This window comes from Phycodurus eques, chromosome 18 (assembly GCF_024500275.1).
Source record: "Phycodurus eques isolate BA_2022a chromosome 18, UOR_Pequ_1.1, whole genome shotgun sequence".
NCBI lineage: Eukaryota > Metazoa > Chordata > Actinopteri > Syngnathiformes > Syngnathidae > Phycodurus > Phycodurus eques.
Genome location: NC_084542.1, coordinates 13870654 through 13895298, shown reverse-complemented (window position 1 = coordinate 13895298; position 24645 = coordinate 13870654). Strand labels below are relative to the sequence as shown.

Genomic DNA, 24645 nt, shown 5'->3' with positions numbered 1-24645 from the left:
GACAACGAGGCGCTCTAAAACAACCACACTGCGACAACGAGGCGTTCTAAATGCCACGCCAGCCCGAAGCCCCTGTCAACATGCTGGCTGTCAAGTCAGACTTTTAACACGCAAAAAAAAAATTCCTGCCTCCTGGCGTTTCTGCCTTCCTCACTGTGATGTGCATGCACTCAAGGCCGACAACGAGGCTCTCTAAGCAGCCACGCCAGTGGACTGTACAGAAGGAAGATGCATTTTCGAGGTGTAGGCAAAGCTAGCTAACGCCGCTCCGGATAACACTGCTGGTCCGAATGAATCTTCTCGAGTTGTCATACGTATAACGGCGAAGAAGCGGACTCATGCCGGACTCCAAAGTGCGTCACTCGGCACCGTTTTAGCCACGCCCCCGCCAAAAAGAATGAAACGGTGAAAAGCAGTTTAACATTATATCGCTGCAATTCAGTACTACATAGTTGTACACATTTTCAGCAATTATCTACAAACATGTTTAATGTCTTTAGACACAAATCTATGAATTCACTTTACAGGCTTGTAATTGTGGGCGAGTGCTTCCGATGGGTTTTGGGACTTGTGGCCCTGAAGGCTCACGACTGGTAAAGAGCAGGTGGAAGTAAGAGGGTCTGAGTGGTTACTGAGTAACTGCGAGGAAGCGGTGCAGAAGAGAAGGCGTGTGTGTGTGTGTCGGGTTTGGGGGGGGGGGGGGGGGGCGTAATTATGGTGTCGCATGTCACTAGCAGAGAAGAGTTAATGATGCACCGGCCGCTCAACAGGAAGCAGCTCCAACGCTCTCTTGCGTCTCACCTCAGCGACCGACCGGGGTGTCGCACCATGGGGTACGCGACCCGATGGCGGGCGCCGCAGTGAAGGAAAAAGGGGGCGCGTGCCCGGCCTTGCTGGCGGCCCCCTGCAAGGACCTGCTGAGGAGCTTCCCTCACAGCAAGCGGGTGGGCTCCTACCTGGTGGGCAAGATGATCAACAAGGGATCCTTCGCCAAGGTGATGGAGGGGCTCCACCTCGCCACCGGGGAGAAGGTCTGATATCTACACACTCCGCTCGGTTTATTAGGAACACCGTACGGCCGTGTCGTCACTCACCGTTTTGAAATCCGTGACCAAGCTGGTCAATCACTTCCATCGCATATTAAATTATATTTCCCCATTGAAATGTTTTTTTTTTTGTAAATTTGTAAGTTGGGCCACTTTTAAGTCAAGGTACCACAGTTTCAGAAATAGAATTTAAAAAACTCTCGGTGTGATGCCGTGCTCAAAAGCTCGTTGGGCGCCGTGGTCGCCATGGTAACAAGCAAACTCACTGCACCTGTTTACATCTGATGACCTTTCAACTTTGAATGTGAACCTCCACTTGGAACAATATATTGCAATAACACTAAATTAGACCACATTCTTTATTGATACGGCACGGTGGACGACTGGTTAGCACACCTGCCTCACAGTTCTGGGGACCGGGGTTCGAATCCCTGCCCGCCTGTGTGGAGTTTGCATGTTTTCCCTGTGCCTGCGTGGGTTTTCTCCGGGCACTCCAGTTTCCTCCCACATCCCGACAACATGCACGCTAGGTTGATTGAAGTCTCTAAATTGCCCGTAGGTGTGAATGTGAGTGCAAATGGTTGCTTGTTTATATGTGCCCTGCGATTGGCTGGCGACCGGTTCAGGGTCCTCCGGTCCTCTCGCCCGAAGATAGCTCCAGCAGCCCGCGACCCTAGTGAGAACAAGCGGTAAGGAAAATAGATGGTTGGATGTTTATTGATCTATTTTGTGTTTTTTGAGTGCACCGCTTTCAATATGCATTTTTTTTGTGTTGTTTCCCCCAAGAAGACTCCCTGGTGAATACACATGGGTTTCTCTGAATTTACTGATTTATTTTATGTTTTTATTTTTTAAATGTTCATATTGAGTCATTTTATTATTATTGTTATTATTGTTCTATATTTTTTATTATATTTCCCTAAGCCATCACATTCACATTCTTATTTATTTCAACCAGGATTTATTCTTTTATTTACTTTTATTTTTATTTTTTTCCCGTATTATTCCAAGAATGTCCCATTAAATCTGGTTTAAATCCACCCACAGCTTTTTTTGTCAACCGGAATTTATTGTTTTAATTAACATGTTTTTCAACTAATTAATTCATGTAATTATTTATTTAGTTACAGCAGTTAGGTTTTTTTAAATGGGTATTTTCTCTGGGTGTTTCCATTTAATTCTGTTGATTTGTCAATCTACAAACTTTTTTTTTTTTTAATCTTTTTCTTTCAACCTGCATTTACTTACTCACTTATCCTTGTATTTACTATTTGTGTGCGTTGAGGTGGCCATTAAGGTGATTGACAAGAAGAAAGCGCGTCAGGACTCTTACGTGCAAAAGAACATGAAGCGAGAACCTCACATCCATCAGATGATACGACACCCAAACGTCGTCGTCCTACTGGAGGTTGCCAGATTCTTTTTTGTTTTTGTTTTGTTTTTGTGTGTGTGTGTGTGAAAATACCAATACCAATCTTTACCCTGTGTGTGTGCGTGCGCACGCGTAGACCCTGGAGACGGAGAACAGCTACTACATGGTGATGGAGTTGTGTGGCGGCGGCGACCTGATGGAGCGAATCTGCGACAGGAAGCGCCTGCCGGAGAAGGAAGTCCGAAGATACGCACGACAGATTCTGTCGGCGGTGGCGCACCTCCACCAGCGTGGCGTCGTGCACAGGTGACGCGCGCGCACAAACAAACGCATCGCGCGCAAAATGCATGAGCGTCAAGATGGCAAAAGTGCTCACGCTGTGTACTTAAGTAGAAAGACAGGTGCCTTGAGATAAAAGCACTTTATGGTAGCAATGAACTCAATTCAACTTACTTCCCAATCGGGCGCATTTTGGCAAATAGTGAACCATTTATCAAAGAAAAAAAAAAAAGAGCCTTCGAGATGTTTACTGCCACTCCCACTTGACGTTTAGTGTCAAACTAAACAAAACAAAGAGAACTACACGTTGTGTATTTAATTTAAAACAACCACATCGCTTTGCCTTAGGAAAGTCTGCTTAGCTTAGTGCTAACAAACAATGCAAAACGCCATTGAAATGCTAATGTTAGCATTGATAGTTATTTAAACTATTTAAACTACTTATTTAGCAACGGATATTTAAACACAAACATTGAAGCAGCACATGTAAACAGATAATAATAATAATAATAATAATAATAATAGCAATACTCACAGGAATGCACATTATTCTTTATCCTCTCTGAAGAAAAGATAAAATATTACAGCATCTTACTTATTCACACAATAGCAGTAGAAAAAGAATTACTATTTGTTTGTGCAAGCATTTGGTGTATTATACTGCCTCCCCGTGGGCAGGGTGGGCACACCAGAAGGAGAAGCACAATGAATTGGATTGCAGCACGAAATCATGACACACAAATTGTTTCATTCTTTACGTTCTATTTAATGATGTCATTACAGTTTTTATAAAGGATAATATTATAGAGTATTGTTTTTCCAGTTTGTTTTGTGGGGAAGGCTAGAACGGATTAATGGCATTTCCATTGAGTTCAGTGGGGAAAAAGATCTGAGATATGATTTTGAGTTGCAAGCGTGGTTCTGGAATGAACTGAACTTTTATCTCAAAACACCAATGTACTTGTGTAAAAATAAATACAATATGTATTTTAAGTTTAAAAAAAAAATACTCTGGTAAAAGTGACAGTACTGCTTCAACTCCTTTATGTACTTCAGTAAAAATACAAAAGGGAAGATTCTTAAATCTACTTAAAAGTTTTTTGTTTGTTTTACTTTTATATATTATATACATAATTGACAGTAAATATTGTATTTGTCTTTACATTATGTCATTATCCACTGAGGTTGAAAAAAGTCAGAAGCTCATTTTCACAAAGTAAGAAGTAGAAAGTACAGATTTCAAATGCACACACACACACACACACAGGAATTCAAATGCAGAAAAAAATGACTCCAGCGTGGACCAGAATGTGTGACTTTAGCACACACGCACACACACACAATAGCAGCAAGGCTTGGTTTTAAGAGCTTTGGCTCCTCCAAAGGTGGGAATGTGATTACCAGGCAATGACCTCATCACGCTGCGCCGGCGCCATGATTCACACATCATCACGACATCACTGACTTCCTCTCTAATGAAGTCCCTCAACGATGGCCAAACACGCACGTACGCACACACTCACACGATTAAAATGGAAATAAGTGGAAATTTTGCACTTAAATGCACTTCCCGCTCCCCCACGTTCAGGAGGTTTACCGCAAATGATGTTTTCCCCCTGTGCGGCGACGTTTGCGCGTTCCTCGGTTCTTTGTCGCTCGTCTGGCTTTGTCTCCTTTTGTCGCGTTTCTCGGCATCTGTTGTTGAAATGAAGGTTCTTGAAAGGAAGGTGCTTGATTCCCAAGACTGGATGACGAGCGCAGATGTTCATTTAGCCTGCTGGCTTCAGAAGCTCTATGGGTGTTTTTAAGGATGCCAAAATCTCCCCTTCGGCTAGTCTACTGGCATGGCCGCATTAGAGTGCCTCGTTGTTGACCTGAGAAAGGTCACAGTGAGAGAGGTAAAAGCACGGATTTTTTTTTTTTTTTTAACCCTGAATTGACCGCCGGCGTGTGGACAGGGGCTTCACACTGGTGTGGCTGCTTTAGAGCGCCTCGTTGTTGCGGCATGGGAAAGCCCTCCAACGACCCAGTGAGCTATATTCCAGCCAGCGGAGGATTCAAGTGGATATTGTTATACTATAATGCATGTGTTGTTGTGCTGTGTGTCAGAGATTTGAAGATTGAGAACTTCCTGCTGGACGAGGACAACAACATCAAGATCGTGGGTACGTCTGTCGAGCGTTGCCAAGCGTTTGCGAGGCGTTGGACGGAAGGCGTCGGACGTGACCCTGCTGACTTCTTTGCTTTCCGCTCGCAGACTTCGGCCTGAGCAACACGCTGAGGTCGGAGTCGTTGCCTCCGGAGCTGCTCAGCACCCAGTGCGGAAGCCCCGCCTACGCCGCCCCCGAGCTCCTCGCCCACAGGAAGTACGGACCCAAAGTGGACATGTGGTCCGTGTAAGTCGCGCCGTTTCCATATTATATAGACACAGTGGTACCCTGACGTAAAAGTTGAATTCATTCCCTGGCCAAGCGGTTAAACTCATTTTATCCAATGTCGCAAATCAATTTTCCTACTTTGAAATTAATTGAAATGCCATTCATGCAGTCGAGACTCCAAAAACATCCCCAACAGCAAAACATAAAAGACAATGTAAAAAAAAATATGTGCCTTTAAAGGGCGTGGCTGCTTAGTGAGTAATGTGTGTGTGTGTGTGTGTGTGTGTTGTCAGAGGCGTGAGCGTGTTCGCCATGCTGACGGGCACGCTGCCGTTTACCGTGGAGCCCTTCAACATCAAGCATCTGCACCACAAGATGGTGGACGGCGACATCGCACACATACCGAGTGACATCAGCAAAGGTCCGCAACAACATACACGACTCGCGATCAATTTGGGCTTTCGCGTGAAATGTCAGACTGAGACTAAAATGTAGTAGAACCTTCACAGGTGAGCTTAATTTGACCTTTTGGAAACTTTTGAACTGTTCAGCGTTTCAGTCCTTTTTGTACAACTTAACCGTTCTCCAAAAATGATCTGAACAACAAAATTCCCAGTAGTAGATTCATGAATATTTCCAAGGGCGTCCACTTGAGTGCCTTTCTGTGACTCTTCCAGTCCCTCTGTATCTGTGTTGCAACCTGCTGATGAAACGCTGTGACTGGAAGAGTCACAGAAAAGAATACAAGAAATTGTATTGTGCATTCATGGGTCAAGCGCATGTTGTGAATTTTGCCCCTCAGCAAGTTGTGAGTTAGTGAGTTAACCCATCAGTTACTGACTGAGTGAGTCAGTGAGTTAGTTCCTCTGCCAGGCGGTTGGTCAGTGAGTGACTGATAAATTAGTCACCCGATTGGTTGGTTAATTACTTATTTCATTTTGTAATACCGTATGCGTTGATGCAAGCTACAAAGTGCGGCGCGAGGACAGGGTGATTTTTCTTTGTGAGACATCGAGTGTGACGGCCGCATTTTCGATTGTTTGGCCTCGCTGCTCGTCTTCGTCATCCGTCTCGCAGGTGCGGTGACGTTCGTGCTGTCCCTGCTGGAAGCCGACCCCGACGAGAGACCCGGCGCCCGAGCCGCCACGGAGGGGCCCTGGATCAACGAGGGCTACGCCGAGAGGCCGCTACGCTCGTTCTCGCGCGACAACATGCCGTCGAGTCGGGGCCAGCAAAAGCCTTCTATGTCAGTCCAGATTTCAATCTTCGTGTTTTTCCATGTTATTAAGATAATTATTGATTCTGCCAGAAGATGAATGTGGCACAGTCCTGTTAAATTGCGTGTTTGTGTTGAGGTTCTATAATTGCGACGTGATAGCATGAAGAGGTACCAGATACCAGGTACCAGGTGCACAGCCTGCCACTTGACACACACGCATGCACGCACACACACACACAAAAATAACAAGGAGAACACACAAACATATCCTCATGTTAACGTCGGTATTTTTCCTTTCGGTTCCCGAGGAGAAAAGTCCCACATTTATTGCATTGTGAGTTTTGTAATACGAGAACTTTGAGCAGAAGGAAATGAAGGCAAATGAAAATTGTTGTGGTCGTCAGCGGGACAGCTTTTGTGTATTCAAGTGTAACTTGAAGGCTTTTATGAGGAGCCGTGTTGAAATGTCATCACGGCTAAGTTGCCGCGTTAGCCTAGCCGCGATGCGAACACGTCCCCTGGTGGCTGCGAGGGGCCGGGGGGCTCTTTCGAAAATGCGGTGACATCATTGCTTTGACATTCTTAGTGGGAACGGTCGAACAAGTTGGAAGAAGAAAGTGTTTCGAAGGAGGGGGAACAAATCTTTCACCTTTGCATTTCGAAACAGTTTTGCCCATCATTTGTAATTTGTAATTAGCGAAATATTGTTTGTGAACCGCTTCAGAAGATGCACGTGGCAAAGCTGGATGCTGTTATATCGCATTTTGAGACAGTATAGACGGTTTCTATAATTGCGATGTTCTATCGATGCTCGATGAAGAGGTGAATTAGGTCAGGCTCGTCCCCACCGAAGGCCCGGCGGCCAAATGCGCAAAGTGCTAGCGTAGCAATGTAGCACGCGGCTACTTATCGGTCTTCCCCGGCGTGCAGGCCGAGCGCCGAAGACGCGGACGCCTCGGTGCTGGCGTACATGACGGGCACGCTGGGCTACTCGGCCGCGGAGGTCGCGCGCACGCTCGCCCACAACCGGCCCTCCGCCGTCATGGCCACCTACCACTTGCTGCTCGCCAAGATCAAGAGGAGCCGCCGATGCGCCGAGGTCAGTCAGTCAGTTGGTCACTTTTTACTTCGGCTAGTTAGTTCATCAGTACATAAGTCAGTCAGTTTGTTATTTTGTGAGCCACTCATTTGTTTCGTCAGTAAGTTACCTTTACGGTGCGCCGCCTCTTTTTAGAGCGACCGCGCCATGGTTAAAAAGGCGGCAAGCAGACGAACGGCAGAGCGGCGGCACGATGGGACCGGAGCCCAGCAGCCGTCACGACGAGATGATGATGATGATGACAATGGAGCGCCATCTTCCTTCCTCCCCCCTCTCACACCCTCATCACCACCGGAAGCCCCTGATGAAGGCGCCGCCGCCAGCTCGTACACCGCGGAGGCTCTGACGCTTCCTGACGGTACAACATCATCAAGAAGAAGGGGGGGAAAAAAACACTTTCTATTGAGAAAAATCTCACTAATTAGTTTATTTTTGCCGGCACGGTGGACGACTGGTTAGCACATCTGCCTCACAGTTCTGAGGACCCGGGTTCAATCCCCGGCCCCGCCTGTGTGGCGTTTGCATGTTCTCCCCGTGCCTGCGTGGGTTTTCTCCGGGCACTCCGGTTTCCTCCCACATCCCAAAAACATGCATCGTAGGTTGACTGAAGACTCTAAATTGCCCGTAGGTGTGAATGTGAGGTCGAATGGTTGTTTGTTTCTATGTGCCCTGCAATTGGCTGGCGACCGGTTCAGGGTGGTTCCTGCCCGAAGACGGCTGGGATAGGCTCCAGCAGCCCACGACCCTAGTGAGGACAAGCGGGGAGGAAAATGGATGGATGGATGGTTGGTTTATTTCCCCAAAAAATAATAGCTTTTTCTAAAATATTCACTTTTTCCCAAAAGGTTATATAAAAATTCTTAAAAAAAAAAATTACAACTTTTTTAAAATAATAAAACACATTAAGTTATTATTTCTTTTGGAAAAACTAAATAAATAATCTATAATGGATAGTTTTCCTAAATAATAAATCAAATACTGTTTTCTTAATTTTTTGAAATGAAAAACCTCACTTCTCTAAAATTAATCAACTTTTTTTTTCTCAAAACGTAAATACGGCTAACCTTTTTTTAAAAAAACATTTTAAATCTTTTTAGGTTTTTTTTAAATTCAAGAACTAACCTTTGTTAGAAATGTTTGTTTTTTTTACTTTTTTTAAAATGTGGGTTTTCTAAAAAAAATAATAACAATAATACTCTTGGAACTAATGATGATAATAATGTGGATGATAATGATTTCTATTCCTCTCCTTGTAGTGTTGGGAACAAAGGACCAAGTGGTCCATCTTTCTCCTCCCAAAACCACCGCATCGCACCTGTGTGACTCCGCCCCTTGCCACGCCCCCTCACTCGCCGATCCAACGGGAGACGGCGGCGCCTCGAGGCCGGTCCGACCGGCGCGGCAGCTCATCGGGAGCACGGGGTCGGACGGCGGTGGGCGTCCCCCGGAGGCCGTCCTGAGGTTCGCTGTGCCGCAGAAGTGCGCCGCTTCTCCCAGAATGCACCTGGAGTCCACGCAGAGAGCTCCGCCCACCACGCTGCCACACCTACGCGGCCGGGGGCTAAATGACGGCCGAGGCAGGAAGGTTTCGTGGGTCCGCCTGACCCCATCGGGGCCCTCTGGACTCCAAGTGAGCGGGTCCAAAACTCCCGCCTTCGCCTCGCAGAAACACGCTGTGGGAACTAAGAGGAACTCTGTTACCCAGCTCCGCTCGACTCCACGACGACGGATGACGGAGCTCAGTCTGCCGCTACTTCCGGACAGGAAGCTGCCGAGCATGGAGTACTGACGCGGGAATTCTCACACGCAAGCGGCATCCCGTGGAAGAAAAAACAGAGAAAAATTGAGAAAAGGTTTTTTGTTTTTTTTTCCCTAAAATAATCTCCCCCCCAAAAACTCTAGAAAATCTTTTATTAAAAGAAAACTTGGTAAAAAAAATAATAAAAATTTAAAAAAGTATATGTAAAATTATACTTTTTTGAGAGTATGACTTATTGAAGGGGGGGTGGGAAATCAACTTTATTTTTAACTTCTTTCTACTTTATGCACTGCCTTTTAATTAGAATTTAATTATTGGAAAAATTATTAAAATAATTTATAAAATAAAACTTTTTTCTTGCAATAAAGAAAACTTAGACGGAACTTTCTTTCTCCCCCCCAAATAATTTTCTGTGAGGAAAAAAAAGGCCCAAAAATGCTTCTTTTGAAAAAAAATGACTTCCTTGAAAAAAATATATTTTCTTTTAAAATATATTTTCCTAAAATAAATACATCTCTCAAAAACTAAACTTAATACTACTTATTTTTAAAGGTTTCTTTTCAATAAAAACGAAACTTTTTTTCTCAACAAAAATACATGGCCAAACATGGCTTTTCTCTTGAAACAAATTGACTTCCTTCAAATAAAAAAAATCATAAAGTAAAAAATAAATACAACTTTTCTCTCTCAAAAAAAATTTCTTTAGTGACATTTATTTTTTGTAAGTTTTTTTTGTTTTCAGAAAAGTCAACTAACCAAGAGCTACTTCGGCTACTTCCTGTCACGTTGCGCGACGCATGACTTCATACGCATCCCGCCTTTGTTACGGCAAATTGCCAGTTCGACTTCACCCAACATTTGTGTGTCGGTGCTGTTCATACACAACAGTGACTCAGAAAAAAGAAAAAAACCTACTTTGAAATACAAAAAAAGGTGTAAGACAAAAAAAGCTGTGATGCCAAACAACTTTGAGTTGACGTATCCTCATTAAAAGGTTTTAAATGGAGCCAAAGTCCTAAGCTAGCTGTATATTTGGAAGTGATTCATGTTAATCACTTTGGCTTTACACAACGTGTTTTTTTTAAATTTTCTTTTATTGTATTTGTTTTTTTATTTTATTTTTTAACTGTGCTGCAAAAAAAAAAAAAATTATTCTGACGGAAAGGGACCTTTAAAAAAAAAAAAAAGCATTTTTAAAAGTAAAAATTCAACAAACTAATGCAGCTTTTTCCCTTTAAATAAAGTGACTTTTTTTTCTGTAATAGACTCTTCCTCGTCTGATATGGTGGCGTCTTGTACCCCAACACATGAATAATCTCAATTTTCCACTCATTTTCCAGCTTCCTTTTTTTTCTCTCTCTGATGCTTCAAAGTCACATCTGTGGACATGACTGTTGTTAGCCATGCTAGCACGCTGCTCAATAATTCATCTTGATATGAGATATTGTGTGTACTCTGTGTGCGCGTGTGTCGGTATGCGCTGTTAGGACAGATTGAAGGCACTCAGGTGTATACCAACGCACTCCTGTTACCTCTCTGCACACAAACACACACACCAAACAATTGGCTGCAGACTAAACGATAGCATGTATACTTGTAGACCACTACAAACTGCAAACGCAATAATAAACGTAAAAAATACAAAATAATAATAATAAAAAAAAGAAAGTTCACATTAACAGCGAAGGTGTCCCTAATGAAGTGGCCTGTCACAGGCAATAAATTGTGGATTGCACGCACATAAGCGGTTAAAAAAAAAATAAACTATGGAAAATACATGAATAATGCATGTAGTACGTAATGTTTAGGTGTCCGTAGTAGCATAGCGTACACACGCATGCAACAATCGACGTGGTCACGCAACAGGAGCACCTGAAGGTCTCGTTCGGGAAGGGGGAAAAGAACCAAGAGTGGACGAAAAGAATCAAAATACCCCCCCCCCAAAAACAAAAGTCCCGCTGTTTCCAAAACAGGCTTCCTACATATTTGAAAATTCAACATTCCATACTTTTTCAAGACCTTAATTTACAGACTTCTCGGTAAAACAATTCGGTAAAAGAATTTGTGACATGAGTAAATAGATGTGTACGACTCTGATTCTTTCTATTCCATTATGTTGGTGTGACGCAACACGCGCCGCAGGACGTTTGTCTCGGCGCAGTCCAGAAATCGCTGATCATAATTGTACACCTCCGAAGGGCAGAAGAATGATGGAAACAAGTCAGAATTTTTTTCTTCAGTTTTCAGAATTTTCGAGTGATTTAGAAAATTGTAAGATAACAATTTCATTTCCCGTGCGACATCTGAGAATTCAGTACTTCACCAAATAGATTTACTAGTTTGACCCTTAAATAACAAGTAAGACCAGAAAATATGTGTTTCTTTTTACAATTTGGAACCCTAAGTCTGTTTTGAAACCCTAATTTGAAACACTAAACCTGTTTTGAAACCATAATTTGAACAATAAACCAATTTTGAAACCCTAACCCTTGTTTGAAACCCTACTTTGAAACTCTTACCTTGTTTTGAACCCTAATTTTGAAACCCTACTTTGAAATACAAAACCTGTTTTGAAACCCTAATTTGAAACACTAAACCTGTTATGAAACCTTAATTTTAACATTAAACCTTTTTTTGAAATCCTACCCCTTGTTTGAAACCCTAATTTAAAATCCTTACCGTTTTGAACCCTAATTTGAAATACAAAACCTGTTTTGAAACCCTCCTTTAAAACCCTAACCCTGATTTCAACCCTACTTTGAAACACTAAACCTGTTTTGAAACCCTACTTTTTGAAACCCTAACCCTTGTTTGAAACCCTTAACCTGCTTTGAAATGCAAAACCTGTTTTGAAACCCTACTTTAAAACCTTAACTCTGTTTTCAACCCTTCTTTGAAACACTAAACCCGTTTTGAAACCCTACTTTAAAACCCTAAAGCTGTTTTGAAACCCTAATTTGAAACCCCAACCCTGTTTTGAAACCCCAACCCTATTTTGGATCCCTACTTTGAAACCCTAACGCTGTTTTGAAACCCTAATCTGATGCGAGGGCATTACAGCACACGCATCATAATTTCAACCACGTGATGGACCGTAATTGGGAAAACTGGTAAGTCGTGGCACTTGTTAATCAAGGTACTGCTGTGGTTAAGTACCAATCAAAGCTGAGCATTGGAGGCCCAATATCCAAGTGTACCTAATTAAGTGTCTATTGGGTGTGTGGGTTTTATAATTGAGGTCGCAATTGGCGCCTGCTGCTTCTTCATTTAAGTGGATGACAATAATCGGGTGTTTGTGTGCAGCGTGTCTGGTTTCCAATTATGCTCATTTATAATTGAGTGTGTGTGTGTGTGTGTGTGCGTGCGCGTGCGCGTGGAGGGGTCACGTCGGCTCCGCGGCGCCATCTTGTTGGCCCTGGCCATGACGTTGTCAAGTCAGAGGGGCAGCGGGGCACGTAACGCAAGACAAAGCCTAAACTCTGAACACTTGCCAAATAATGACCATTTCAGTTGGTTTTAATAGCTGATCATTTGCCAAATAATGACCCCCATTTCCTTCCCGAAAATAAATTTTTGAACTTGCCAAATGAGCTGCGCCCCATCAACTGTTGATCTACAGCGCGACCTGCCGACCACCACGGGTATTGCACCCTCTAGTGTAAGATGTCATACCGGCACTCGTGTGGTTTGTGTGTACTTTGTGAGTTTGAACACGGCTTGACATTATTTTTACTACTACTACTACTTTATGACATTTGTCCAGTATTTCCAGTTTGAGTAGTATTTATTAAGATATTTTCAGGAATTGATCTGGAGTATAAAGCATTTCAGGCATTTTCATTGTTTTTCACTTTTTAATTTAAAAAAAAAACAAAAAAACAAATAAGGGGTGTGTCCAACATAGTGGTTAAGGGGGAAAAAATAACTTTCGTGGACATTATTTTTTTTTTAGCCATTATTATGATGGAGTGTGAATAGCACCACATAAATCAGCCACGTATTGATGGCACAGACTCATGAACTTCACTATATAAACTCATTTGTTTGTGTTCGTCCGGTGTAGGTCTGTCACATTCCTTTTCTACGCTCAAGAGGCCAAACACACACCCAAACAAGCACACAGACTATTAGAGACCAACAACGTGCATCATTACATACGTTAATCAAAATAAGAAATATAAGACAGACACAAATAATGTAAGGACATACACTTGAGCTTCCTCTAATGTGCTTGAAACGCATGCAAGCTTTCCTTAACACTCGCGTCCCGATCGCCAGGCATTACTAGTTGATCTGCAGACTCCACAGACGCAGACAACATCCTGACCGGGAGGAGGCGCACGATCGCTCGCAAAACCGAGACGAGTTTTTAGAAAAGGTTTTGTTTTAAATGATAAAATAAAAAAAATTAAAAATAAAAAAAATAAGAAACCAGGCGGCGTGGGGTCGCTCCCCTCAGAGTGCTTCCGCGCCGTCGATCGGCGTTTGGGACGCACTCTTCATTCAAGCGGCCACCGTCGCCATGGCGACCCAACGACAATAATGACGAAAAGAACAAGAACAAATCGGCGTGAAAGACACGACACTTCCCTGTATCACCCGCGTCCGATCACCATTAGCGTAAAGTGGATTCGACCTTGTCCGCCGTAAAGGATCCATTAGTCTGGTCTACCTCCAAAAACCCACCGCACAAAATTAATAATGATCGTTTTAAAATTATTGATGAATTTTCCAAAGAGGTTAAATAAAACTTTCATGTTCTGAGAATGCCATTGAAAATGTGGCGGTTTCATCAAGGCTTATTATTAATATTATTATACATTCATAATATCGTAATAATGTGTGTCTGCCTGAAAGCAGACAGTGTATGTGTGTGAGTGTGTGTGTGTGTGTGTGAATTGGCTCTCCAGCCCTTAAATGGAACACATTTCCTTAGGAAACACTTTGGTGGCCATTGGCTGAACACTGCATCAATCCTCCAATGAGGTAAGCTGGAGGCCCTCGAGTCCCCCACTCACACACACACACACACACACACACACACACACACACACGCGCACACACACACACGCACGCACACAAAAAGTTGAGTGGCTGTGTGTGTGTATATGTGTTTTGGGGCGGTCCTCGCTGGATGGAGAGGATACGGTTACCGCGGTGATGAGCGTGACATGTTGCTGAGCAGAGAGGAAAGGGGGGGAGTCTAGACCTCTGCTCCTTTCAAGCCGATTCGTTCGTCCTCCTGTCAATCGCTGCTGGGCTTCTTCAACGAGAAAGCCAGGATGCCAAAGTGGCTGCTGAGCTGTTGCACCTGCACGCAATGATAAGAAAGAGGTCTAAAAAAAATACATACACACACACACACACACACACACACACACACACACACACACACACACATATATATATATATATATATATATATATATATATATAAATCAATACTCGTCAACAAATAATGACCAACTCAACACTTGCCAAATAATGACCCTCCACAAGATTTAATACCTGAACATTTGCAAAATAGTGATCTCTCACAACTGTAAACTCACCAATAATGACCCTCCACAAAGTTTAATACATAAACACTTGCCAAATAATGATCTCTGACAAGAACTCAACACTTGCCAAATAATTATCCACTACAATAACTGAACACAAATAACAGACCCTCACAAGGTTCCCAATTAAGTGCTTAACACAAGGTTTTAATACATAAACACTTGCCAAGTGATTTTTTCCCAAATTCACCTCAATACCTGCCAAATAGTGACCCATTACAATTTTAACTGGTGGTGATTTTGTGGGGCAAGGAACACAATAACGGCATTTCAAAGATTTTCAATAGGAAAAATGGATTTGAAATGTGAATGTGTGTATCGTAGCGCACGCGTGTCCTCACCACCGACACGCCGTAGTGTATGTGCGCCAGTACGACGGCGGCCGTCCACACGTGCAGCAGCAGAGTCTCGTCGGGCGCCAGGCCCGACACGGCCAGCGTCACCACGCCGGCCATCGGCAGCAGCAGCCAGCTCAGCGCCTGGCAACGCGTGTTGCTCATTTGACACACGATCAGTTTGCACTGCAACACATACACACGCACGCACACACACACAAGCATAACACTTAAGGATAATCATGGCAAAACTCAAAAGTTTAACGCTCAGGACGAAGATCGCAGCTGAGCAAACAGGGAGCCACATTTGATTTTTGAAAGGGACAAGTGGTCATTTGTTCAAATGTGTACGTTAAATGTGTAAAATCGTTGTCATTTTAATAATTACATAATTCATTCATTGTTTGATGTTTTAATAATGTTTAATTACCCAAATTGTTGTGCCAAACCATCACTTTTTTAAAAAAACACAAACCGTTTTCAACACTTTAAATTGGTCAATAATTTGTAAAACAATAACAAACGCGGACTGGCCAACAGTATCAATTTATGGGGGGGGGGGGGTGCTGGACGTGATGGCTTTCCGCCCAACAGTGACGATGCATAAAATTATTTTAATTTTAATTTGTTTTTGTATTATTTCCAAAATGTTAAATGTGTATGTAAAACTGGTTATTTTACTAGTGTTTTTGATGTTATCATTTGCAATAGATAAATTAACCAATTATCTAATAAAATAACATTAAAAGTTTTTGTATTTTTTTTTTTTCTTTGTGATTTCTTTCATTATTTACAATTAAATTAATGTTCTGGTAAAAATGTTAAAGGTGTAAAACTGTTTATTTAAAAATGTCTTTTTATGATTTACATTAAATTATTTCATAAAATATAATAAAAATGTAAAATTGGTTCTTTTACTGATAATTTTTATTTTATTTAAAATACATAAACTAGCCAACTACTTAATAAAACGTTAAATGTATATATTTATTTCACAAGAATATTTTTGAGTAACCGGTGACAAAATAAAAATGGTACATGTAAAATAGTAAATTTTACAATTTTACATGTACCATTTTTATTGAGATAAATGAGATAATTGAAAATAATAATAATAATAATGAGATAATGAGATAAATAGATAATTGAAAAATACTGTACAAATATATACATTTGAGCCAACCAACTTCAGGAGGAAAAAAAACAGCCTAAATGAACGCAAGAAATATTACAGGTGGGCCGTGTGCCGTACTTTGCCCACCCCTGGCGCTGAGGCACCTTTGTTGTCAGTGGAGATACACCTACCGTGACGTTGGCGAAGGCCGTGCCCACCATGAGGTAGTAGAGCCTGGGCTGCAGCTCCAGGATGTTGGACGGAGAAAAGAGCACCCAAGTGGTGGACAGGATGAAGAGGAGCACGGGCGACAGGAAGGGCAGGAGGGCCTCGTACAAGCTGGCGTGCTTCAGCGAGTTGCTGCGGTACGCCCTGAACAGACAGAACACTAAGTCACACTCGTGCTATAGCCACATGCTAATTAGGGACGGCGACAAAAAAAAAACATTTAAAATAAAAAATAATCATCAATAAAAAACTACCTGAGGACATTGTAGAGGCTCATGGGTAACGTCACAGTGAAGGAACAAGCTGAAAATCACCAAGACAGGACTTAAAGGGTGAACCTGCTACATCTCATATGGTTACGTAGTTTTTAACATATTGTCGCTGTCAGGCGGAAACCTCGTACATCCAAATATGGTCAATTTCATATTATTCCACAAATGGATACTATCGTGTCATCTGTTATTTTCACGCGTTATTAACCAATTTGAAGTATTGAATGCAGCTTGAGAACAAATCTACTGACTCTCTTAAATGCTCAACTGTCTGAGAAGTGTTGCAGAACTCCGCCTCTTCCCTCACGCTGTGGGAGTCGTGCGGCATTATGTCGCCACAAGAATTAAAGTTTGGATGTTTTTTAGACAATAACGAGTTAAATGATACATTTGAGTAAGCCTTTTTTGTTAAAAAAAATTATTGTTGTCATGCTTCCGTGCAGACGGAACTAGTCAGCCCCCAAAGTTCATCCACATTTTTTTTTTGGTTGCAGAAATCTACAAAAAAAAATATTTCATATTGTCATTATGGGGTATTATGTGCACAGTAAAAAAAATAATGAATGAATGAAAATTTATTTTAGAATATGGCTGTAAAAAAAAAAAAAAATTGAAAAAGTGCTCTGAATACTTTTCCGATGCGCTGTAATCGTTCTCAATGGGTCAAATGGTCAGTGTCAGGACTTGGCGGTACACTACTGCTGTGTTTTACATGTGCACCTCACCAACAATCATGAAGCTGAAAAGGTCTCTGTAGAGGAAGTGGAAGAGGACGGGCTGGTACCAGGTCTCCACGCCCACTACCGCCGTCACCACGTAGACCAGAGAGATGGTCTGGAAGATGATAAGGGGATTAGTTACACGGCGCTCACATGGCAAGTGCCATTACATCAGCGTGCGGGTGAGTAGGAATGAAATTGAACAAAACTGTCTGTCTGCGTGTACTCCTTCTCGTAATACAGGCAAAAGAGGAAATGAACCATAAAGTGCAAGTATTCCTAACTTTCAATTCAAGATAACCTTTATTAGTCCCACAATAGGGAAAATTTTCACACGGACAAAAATACCTTAACAAGCTTGAATGCAGCCAATTTGAATTCATTAGTCTTGTAAATATTGTCAGCTCGAAATTAAGCTTCAAATCTTATTCCTAAATATGACAATTAGTTTAAAACCTGTTTATGTAGTAGCCTGATGGAAAACAAACAGCTTTGATTGATCTTTCTTGTTTGTTTATTTATCCACCAGAATCTAACTCAATTGTTAAGCATTGTTCATTCTGTCAAATGATTGATTAAAAGGAGAGTAATGAACAACAAGGTCGCTAATTAATTAGATGAATGTATTAATACAGGAGTTTTGCATATGTGAAAATTCACTTTGGCTGTTGCCGTTTACAATTTTTGTCAAAAAGTACATTGGGTCGATTTTTTTTATTTATTCAAAATATTGTGGAACCTTAGTTTTCGTGATTCATCTGTGACTAAAACCAAATTGTACAAAAACGGAAGCAATACTTCCCATAGGAAATAATGTAAATACAATTAATCTGTTCCAGACACCCACAAATGTTAACAAAATAATCCGTTTTATAGAGAGTAACTATAGTTAAACGGACAGAAAACAATGTGAAATATAAATGATTTATGAAATGGATTGATAAACACTAAACATTACTTTTACCTTTTATTGACCATCCATCCATCCATTTTCTGAGCCGCTTCTCCTCACAAGGGTCGCGGGTGTGCTGGAGCCAATTCCAGCTATCATCGGACAGGAGGCGGGGTACACCCTGAACTGGTTGCCAGCCAATTACAGGGCACATATAAACAAACAACCATTCGCACTCACACTCACACCTATGGGCAATTTAGATTCTTCAATTAACCTACCATGCATGTTTTTTGGGATGGGGGAGGATACCGGAGTGCCCGGAGAAAACCCACGCAGGCGGGGCCGGGCAATGAACCCCCGTCCTCAGAACTGTGAGGCAGACGCTCTAACCAGTCGTCCACCGTGCCGCTCCGTTTATTGACCATAATTTTTTAATGTCTTTAAGTCATCTGAAGTTTCTATGTATCCATAATCACTGTGATTATTTTGCTCATGATAACTGAAATGCTCTCAGCCTCACCACTTGGCTGATGTCGTAGCCCCACGGCAGGAAGAGCACCCCTGTGTTGTACTTCTCCCAGTGCGACAGGATGAAGGAGAACAGCACCACCCAGAGGATGTAGTAAAGGGTGGCAACGCCCACACCGCTGGGGCCGCGCCCAAATATGGAGTAGACGGTGGCCACGAAGAAAATGCAGGCCCAGCTGTCCAGCCCGTGGTCAAACAGCTCCCCGAGTGGCGTGGAGGAGTTGGTGCGACGAGCCTGCTTGCCGTCCACGCCGTCTGCAAAAAAGATGGCGTCACGGTGTGCGCGAAAACAAACGGACGAGGGGGAGGAGGCAGCGAACGCGGTCGCTCACCGAGTGTGTAGGCCAGGAAGTTGAAGATCCCCGCCATCACCCACACCCAGCTAGGCACGTGCTGATGTTTGGCGTCTGAAACGCACACATGCAAAGTTAAAATGTAGCTTAGTGGACGCACACGATAAGGTTGTTGCTTCATTCCTGAAATGACACGCGCTGTGTTATGGAAAGGAGTGGAATGAAAATGTCAGGTGTGACCTGACTGTTACATGGACCCACGCACCCACACAAGACCAAGCGAGGCGGTGATACCACGATCGAGCCCCCCCCCCCTTTAGCTCGCGAGCTAACGCTTCTCACCACGCCTTGGAAATCCCCGTGACGACCCGGTGGGATATATTCCATCTTTCGGAGGCTTAGTGATTATAGTTACCCTCAACGAACTTCGGCATTTCAATAAAGTGATGAAAGTGTCATGGAATAGTGTGCACTGGTCTTCTGTTAGTGGTGTTACTATTGGTCCAGGTAAACAGACCTGAGGCGTTGAAGTCAAAGTCGAAGAAGGCCAACATAAGGAAAGTGACCACCAGGAACATGAAGCCGGTGAACGTGATGAGGTTCGGGGCCAACCACTTTGGTAGAAACTACAATTACAAGACAAAGATATGCCTGATCATAATGATGATGAAGGGTTAAAAAAAATAAAAATATATGATTCTTTAACAATTGCTAATTGGTAATAATATGATTTTAAAAATGTGTGTGTGATGCGTAATTATTATTAGAAGTGTTTATGAAGTAAGGAGGCCTTTTGTACAAATGTACAAAATATTGTAATCATATTTTTTTAAATAAACATAATACATAAGCATAAAATGAAATACGTATGATAATAAAAATGATTTATTTAATAAATTCCAAGAGGCCTTTTCAGTTCTTCTCAAATCAAATTTAAAATATATGTGATGCGGTAAACAAAATGGAAGGATGTTACAATATAATTTGCGGTCTGATGAAATGATTGTTGATTTTTATTTGCCAAAAAACACTGTTTCTTGCCCAATTGCTCTCCTTTAGTCACTTTTGGTCAGATTCCGTACTCTCGCTTTAAATTCAACAGTAGGCAGCTTTACAGATGCCACATCTGCTCTGCAAGCAGCACACGTTGCGTGAAAGGCGCCACACATGATTGCATCACGTCAGAAAGAACATTTATTACAACCACCTTGGCGTACAGCAGAGGCCAAATATGTTGACTATCGTTTAGAACATGATGCAACACTGTGAGGAGTGTCAGCAGGTATCAAAACACACACACTCAGACACGCACACACAATGTGTTTCTCACCTTCACCACAAAGTTCCAGAAAGGGTGCATGACGTAGACGGACAAAGGATTGGAGTCCACGGCGCTGTACTGCAAACACACACACGACACACTTTCAGTGGCATTATTTGTCACTGTGACATACATACACACACACCTACACCTACACTTACACACACCTAGGCTGCCTGTGTAATTTATTTCCTTGTGTTATAGTTGAACAGAAACTGATATCTATTGACTGTCGTAACAGACGTTTGTAGCTTTTTAAATACATTTGCAAAATGCGGTGTGGGATCTTGGTTTACGAATGATGTTTTTGCACTTTTTCGATATTGTACTACATTTCTTTTTTTAACCACAAAAATAAAAAATAAATTAACATTGTTCCGGGGCTGCAATGGATTCATCGCATTGCAGTGGAGGGAGGCGTTTCATTTCAAGGAGTCACAGAATGAATTAGCGCTAAGTTTATGACGTTCACAAGGTTGAAGAGTGGAACTTGGGAGTTCAAACCATTATCTTGCACGAAATCATGCTACGCTCCCGGGACGTCTTCTAAATCGTGTAGCTACACAAGTGTTTTGAAAAGGAAATATTCGGACAGTTGAATAAAATGCAAATCAAGTAGCAATTATATTCCCAAATGAATTGTAGCTAGCCGATACCATGTTGCGCATACGATTGCATTCCTCAAAGGGTGACGAGTTTGACTTAGTGACAATTAATAATATCAAAAAGTAACTTAAAACATTGCCTGATAATGGTTTTGTGATGCAGACATCTTTTTCCAAATGGAATAATTCTTCAGCGTTGTTTTCAATTCACAGAGAATATAGAGAAATAAACCGTTTTTTATAAAGTGTAAATATAGTGTACATTCTGTAGGATTAGCGTAATGTATGTGTTTATTGAGGTATGTTTGTTATGCGTGTCATAATACATACATTTCATCATCCGTTCCGCTTCTCCTCACAAGGGCCGCGGGCGTGCTGGAGCCTATCCCAGCTAACTCTGGGCGAGAGGCGGGGTACACCCTGAACTGGTTGCCAGACAATCGCAGGGCACATATTAACAAACAACCATTCCCACTCACATACATACCTACGGGCAATTTATAGTCTTCAATTAACCTACCCTACATGTTTTTGGGATGTGGGAGTACCCGGAGAAACCCCACGCAGGCACGGGAAGAACATGCAAACTCCACACAGGCGGGGCCGGGATTTGAACCCCGGTCCTCAGAACTGTGAGGCAGATGTGCCGAAATTGAGTTGGAGCAGCTCCTTGCGAGTTTTCTCGTTTCGTATTTGTGTTTGACTGTTTGTCTCGTTCAATAAACGTCTGACCGGACTGTGGCTTTCCTTGCCCACATACGAGGGCGTTGCAGTACCTTGATAGCTCCATTTCTTTTCACTTCACTGCAGCCTATCTGAAGCTCGCTGCGACTTTAAATTTTGTCTCGCAACACACAGCGAAAAAAAAAAAAAATTAAATGACTAAAGGATGGCTTGTAAGTTGAAACACTTGAAAGTTGGGGCACTCGTAAGTCAAGGCACCACGAGAAGCACACGTCGTCGACACAGCACAGGCAATAACTATTGGGCATAATTATGACACTCAGTACAGTCAATAACAGACTTTACAAGCGGAAGATGCAGAATAACCGTGGGGACACTGTGCTAATTATGGAGGGTAGCAGGAAGGATGTGGAAACCACACCACGCCATGCGATCACACTTATGAGCTCAAACTGCCGATTATCAATATCTCAATTCGTCGAAATGCAGCAAAGGAGCGGTTGCATTTGCCATGCTCATCTCGCCCTGCAGATCTTTCTCCCCAAAGTCTCAGAGTGTGATATTTAAAAAGCTTTTACGAGAAACGTCCCAGGGGGAGGAAAGTAATTACGGCTAGGGAAGTCGCGATCACATTTATAGCGCCTGAGACTATTGATTTTTAAAAATCCTGTCTTCAATTGACAAAATAAAACCTACATAAAATATGAAATAGCAGAAATTCCACTGAGTATAGTAAAATAATAACCTTAAATGGTCGATTCATCAATTTCACCGAGTGAACAATAGACACAACTGTTATATAAATGAGGCCAAAAAAAGCAACAACATTAGGAGAATTAAATATTCAGGTTTATCAACATTTTAGCTAAACAATATACAACTTCTTTCTCGTAAATATACTACTTTTTCTCCATACTGTTATGACTTTTATCTCAAACATATACAACTTTAAAAATGTACTTTAAAAAAAATGTTATCTTAAAAATATATAAATATGAAGAAAACTAAGGTTTTATATGAATTTTTATCTCAAAAAGTAATGACTAGTATCGACTTTAGTATCGTATATTAGTCGTATATTAGTATACGACTATATATTAGTATACGACTTTAATCCTGAAAATACTGGCTTTTTATCTTTTGTTTATATTTGTCATTTATCACATTTTTTCATAAAATTGCAACAAATCTCAAAAATATACATTTTTCTCAAATATATACGTTTTTGTTCTAATTTATTGAATTTATCCTTCTATTACAACCTAAAAAAAATAGAATAAAACAATTACATCTCAATTGCAATACGCAATTTCATTATCAAGTTAACGGTATTGGCAAGTACTCAAATTGTAAGTACTTGCAGTCGACCTCACACTCAGTCTCAAGTGGTATAGGTGCATGAAGCCCTTTTCAAAATGTATTAATAGCCTGTCTGAAATTAATTAACGGATGATTAACACTCAATCAATGTTTCAGAGGAAAGGAAAAGTGTATTTGGGGTTTCAAGGTATTTGTTTTTGCCAGTGCTGATCATTATGCCTGTACAGGTCAAGGCCACCTGTGACCTCTAGATGACTTCTGTTCCTTACAGTTGTTTGACTGTTTAGTATGCATGATCATTATTCTGTGGGAATCTGTGCAAATGTGAGGGAAATAAAAGACAGTTCTCTGGCTTTTCCAAGCTCCTTCTTGAGAACTGTTAACCACTGTGCCTTGGAAAATAAGACATTTACACTATGTACAGTTTTAAGATTTCCAACATTTTTATTATTATTATTTTTTTTTTTTAAATCAGAGACTTGTATTTAAATCCTTTGTAAAATAAATATACCTGTACAAAAGTCAGATTTTAATTATTTATTTTTTGGTATGTTTACATTTTTAAGTATTTTGTGTCACTTTGGGAAAATTCGGAATCTGTCAGTTCTGAATCAGAATTACAGAAACAATGACATTTATGACATTTGTAATGTATTGCTGTCAAGTGTTAAAAGGGGTCAAATTTGACCCGAGCAGTGTGTAAGCGTTTTGACCAACATACATCCACATCCACGGGTGGGCTAGCTACTTAGCATGCTACCTTGTATTTGTCGAAGCCTGCGAGTTGCTCCTGCGTGACGTACTCGTACAGAAGAGCCATAGTGGAGCAGTCCGCCGTCGCGACGCGATGCAACAAATGACGATTAAACTCCTCCTTGTGCCGGCCGAACGTTCGGGGTTTAGGTTTAGCGGCCGAGTGATCATAGAGAGGAGCCGCCGTCGGTCACGCCGGCTGACGTGAGATCGGAACACTCTCGGCCTGGGCGGGCGGCTCCTCCCTGGAAAAGGAGGAGGTACACCACCAGTGGGTTGTGCTCACTAGCGACACCTGTAGCCCGGATGACCACAAGGTCGCATCCATTAGTTTCCGGTAAACTCACTAAAGAACAGACCGAAACATTTGTACAAGAGAAAATACTCTTTTAGGGTTTTGTTTTTCGTCGGAGTCGCTCCCTCCGAATTCATTAATAGATCACGTTTAGTAATCGTGTTTCGTAATTTTGCATTGAAATCGACATGTAAAATTTTATGATCAGCAGTTACAAAATAATAGCATTTCTTGTAAATAATACATATTTCAGTTTTTATAATTTTCTAAAATTTCTCCATTATTATTTATTTATTTATTTTAAACTCAAGCTCGCATTCAAACGTATAGACGATTTAGCAGTGGCGGTACTGGGGGGTGGGGGGGCGGCAGTGGCCCCTTAATATTGTACCCGAACCTACGCACTACTGTTGTAATATTTGTGTTATACTACATTTGTTCCATGGACGTATCACTAGGTAGAATTTGACTATTGAAATGTCAACTGTCGCAAGATTAAAACACGTCACTCACATACCAACTCTGTGAATTATAATTGCAGTCGGCCAGACCAAACGCTAACGTTAGTTT

General features: G+C 41.8%; 2 protein-coding genes across 4 annotated transcripts; one reads left to right on the top strand and one right to left on the bottom strand.

Moving 5' to 3' along the window:
- The first annotated feature begins 338 nt into the window (after window positions 1-338).
- Window positions 339-10306, top strand: LOC133417387 (hormonally up-regulated neu tumor-associated kinase). Its single transcript, XM_061705124.1, has 11 exons — window positions 339-353; window positions 807-1031; window positions 2332-2454; window positions 2555-2724; window positions 4807-4862; window positions 4955-5093; window positions 5369-5496; window positions 6153-6321; window positions 7225-7393; window positions 7529-7751; window positions 8650-10306. The coding sequence occupies exons 1-11, from the start codon at window positions 339-341 to the stop codon at window positions 9180-9182; spliced, it is 1950 nt and encodes a 649-aa protein (XP_061561108.1). The 3' UTR covers window positions 9183-10306.
- Window positions 10307-10660: 354 nt separating this feature from the next.
- selenoi (selenoprotein I) lies at window positions 10661-24015 on the bottom strand. Of its 3 annotated transcripts, none has more exons than XM_061704286.1 (10): window positions 23788-24015; window positions 20428-20496; window positions 19615-19723; window positions 19137-19211; window positions 18797-19059; window positions 17388-17496; window positions 16645-16693; window positions 16354-16534; window positions 15055-15234; window positions 10661-14463 (listed from the first exon to the last, which is right to left on the bottom strand). In XM_061704286.1, the coding sequence occupies exons 1-10, from the start codon at window positions 23845-23847 to the stop codon at window positions 14398-14400; spliced, it is 1161 nt and encodes a 386-aa protein (XP_061560270.1). In that variant the 5' UTR covers window positions 23848-24015; the 3' UTR covers window positions 10661-14397. The 3 variants fall into 3 exon arrangements, with proteins under 3 accessions (XP_061560270.1, XP_061560271.1, XP_061560269.1); XM_061704287.1 differs by lacking the exon at window positions 10661-14463 and adding an exon at window positions 21354-21448 and having other exon boundaries at window positions 14506-15234; XM_061704285.1 differs by lacking the exon at window positions 10661-14463 and having other exon boundaries at window positions 14506-15234.
- Between the last annotated feature and the right edge of the window lie 630 nt (window positions 24016-24645).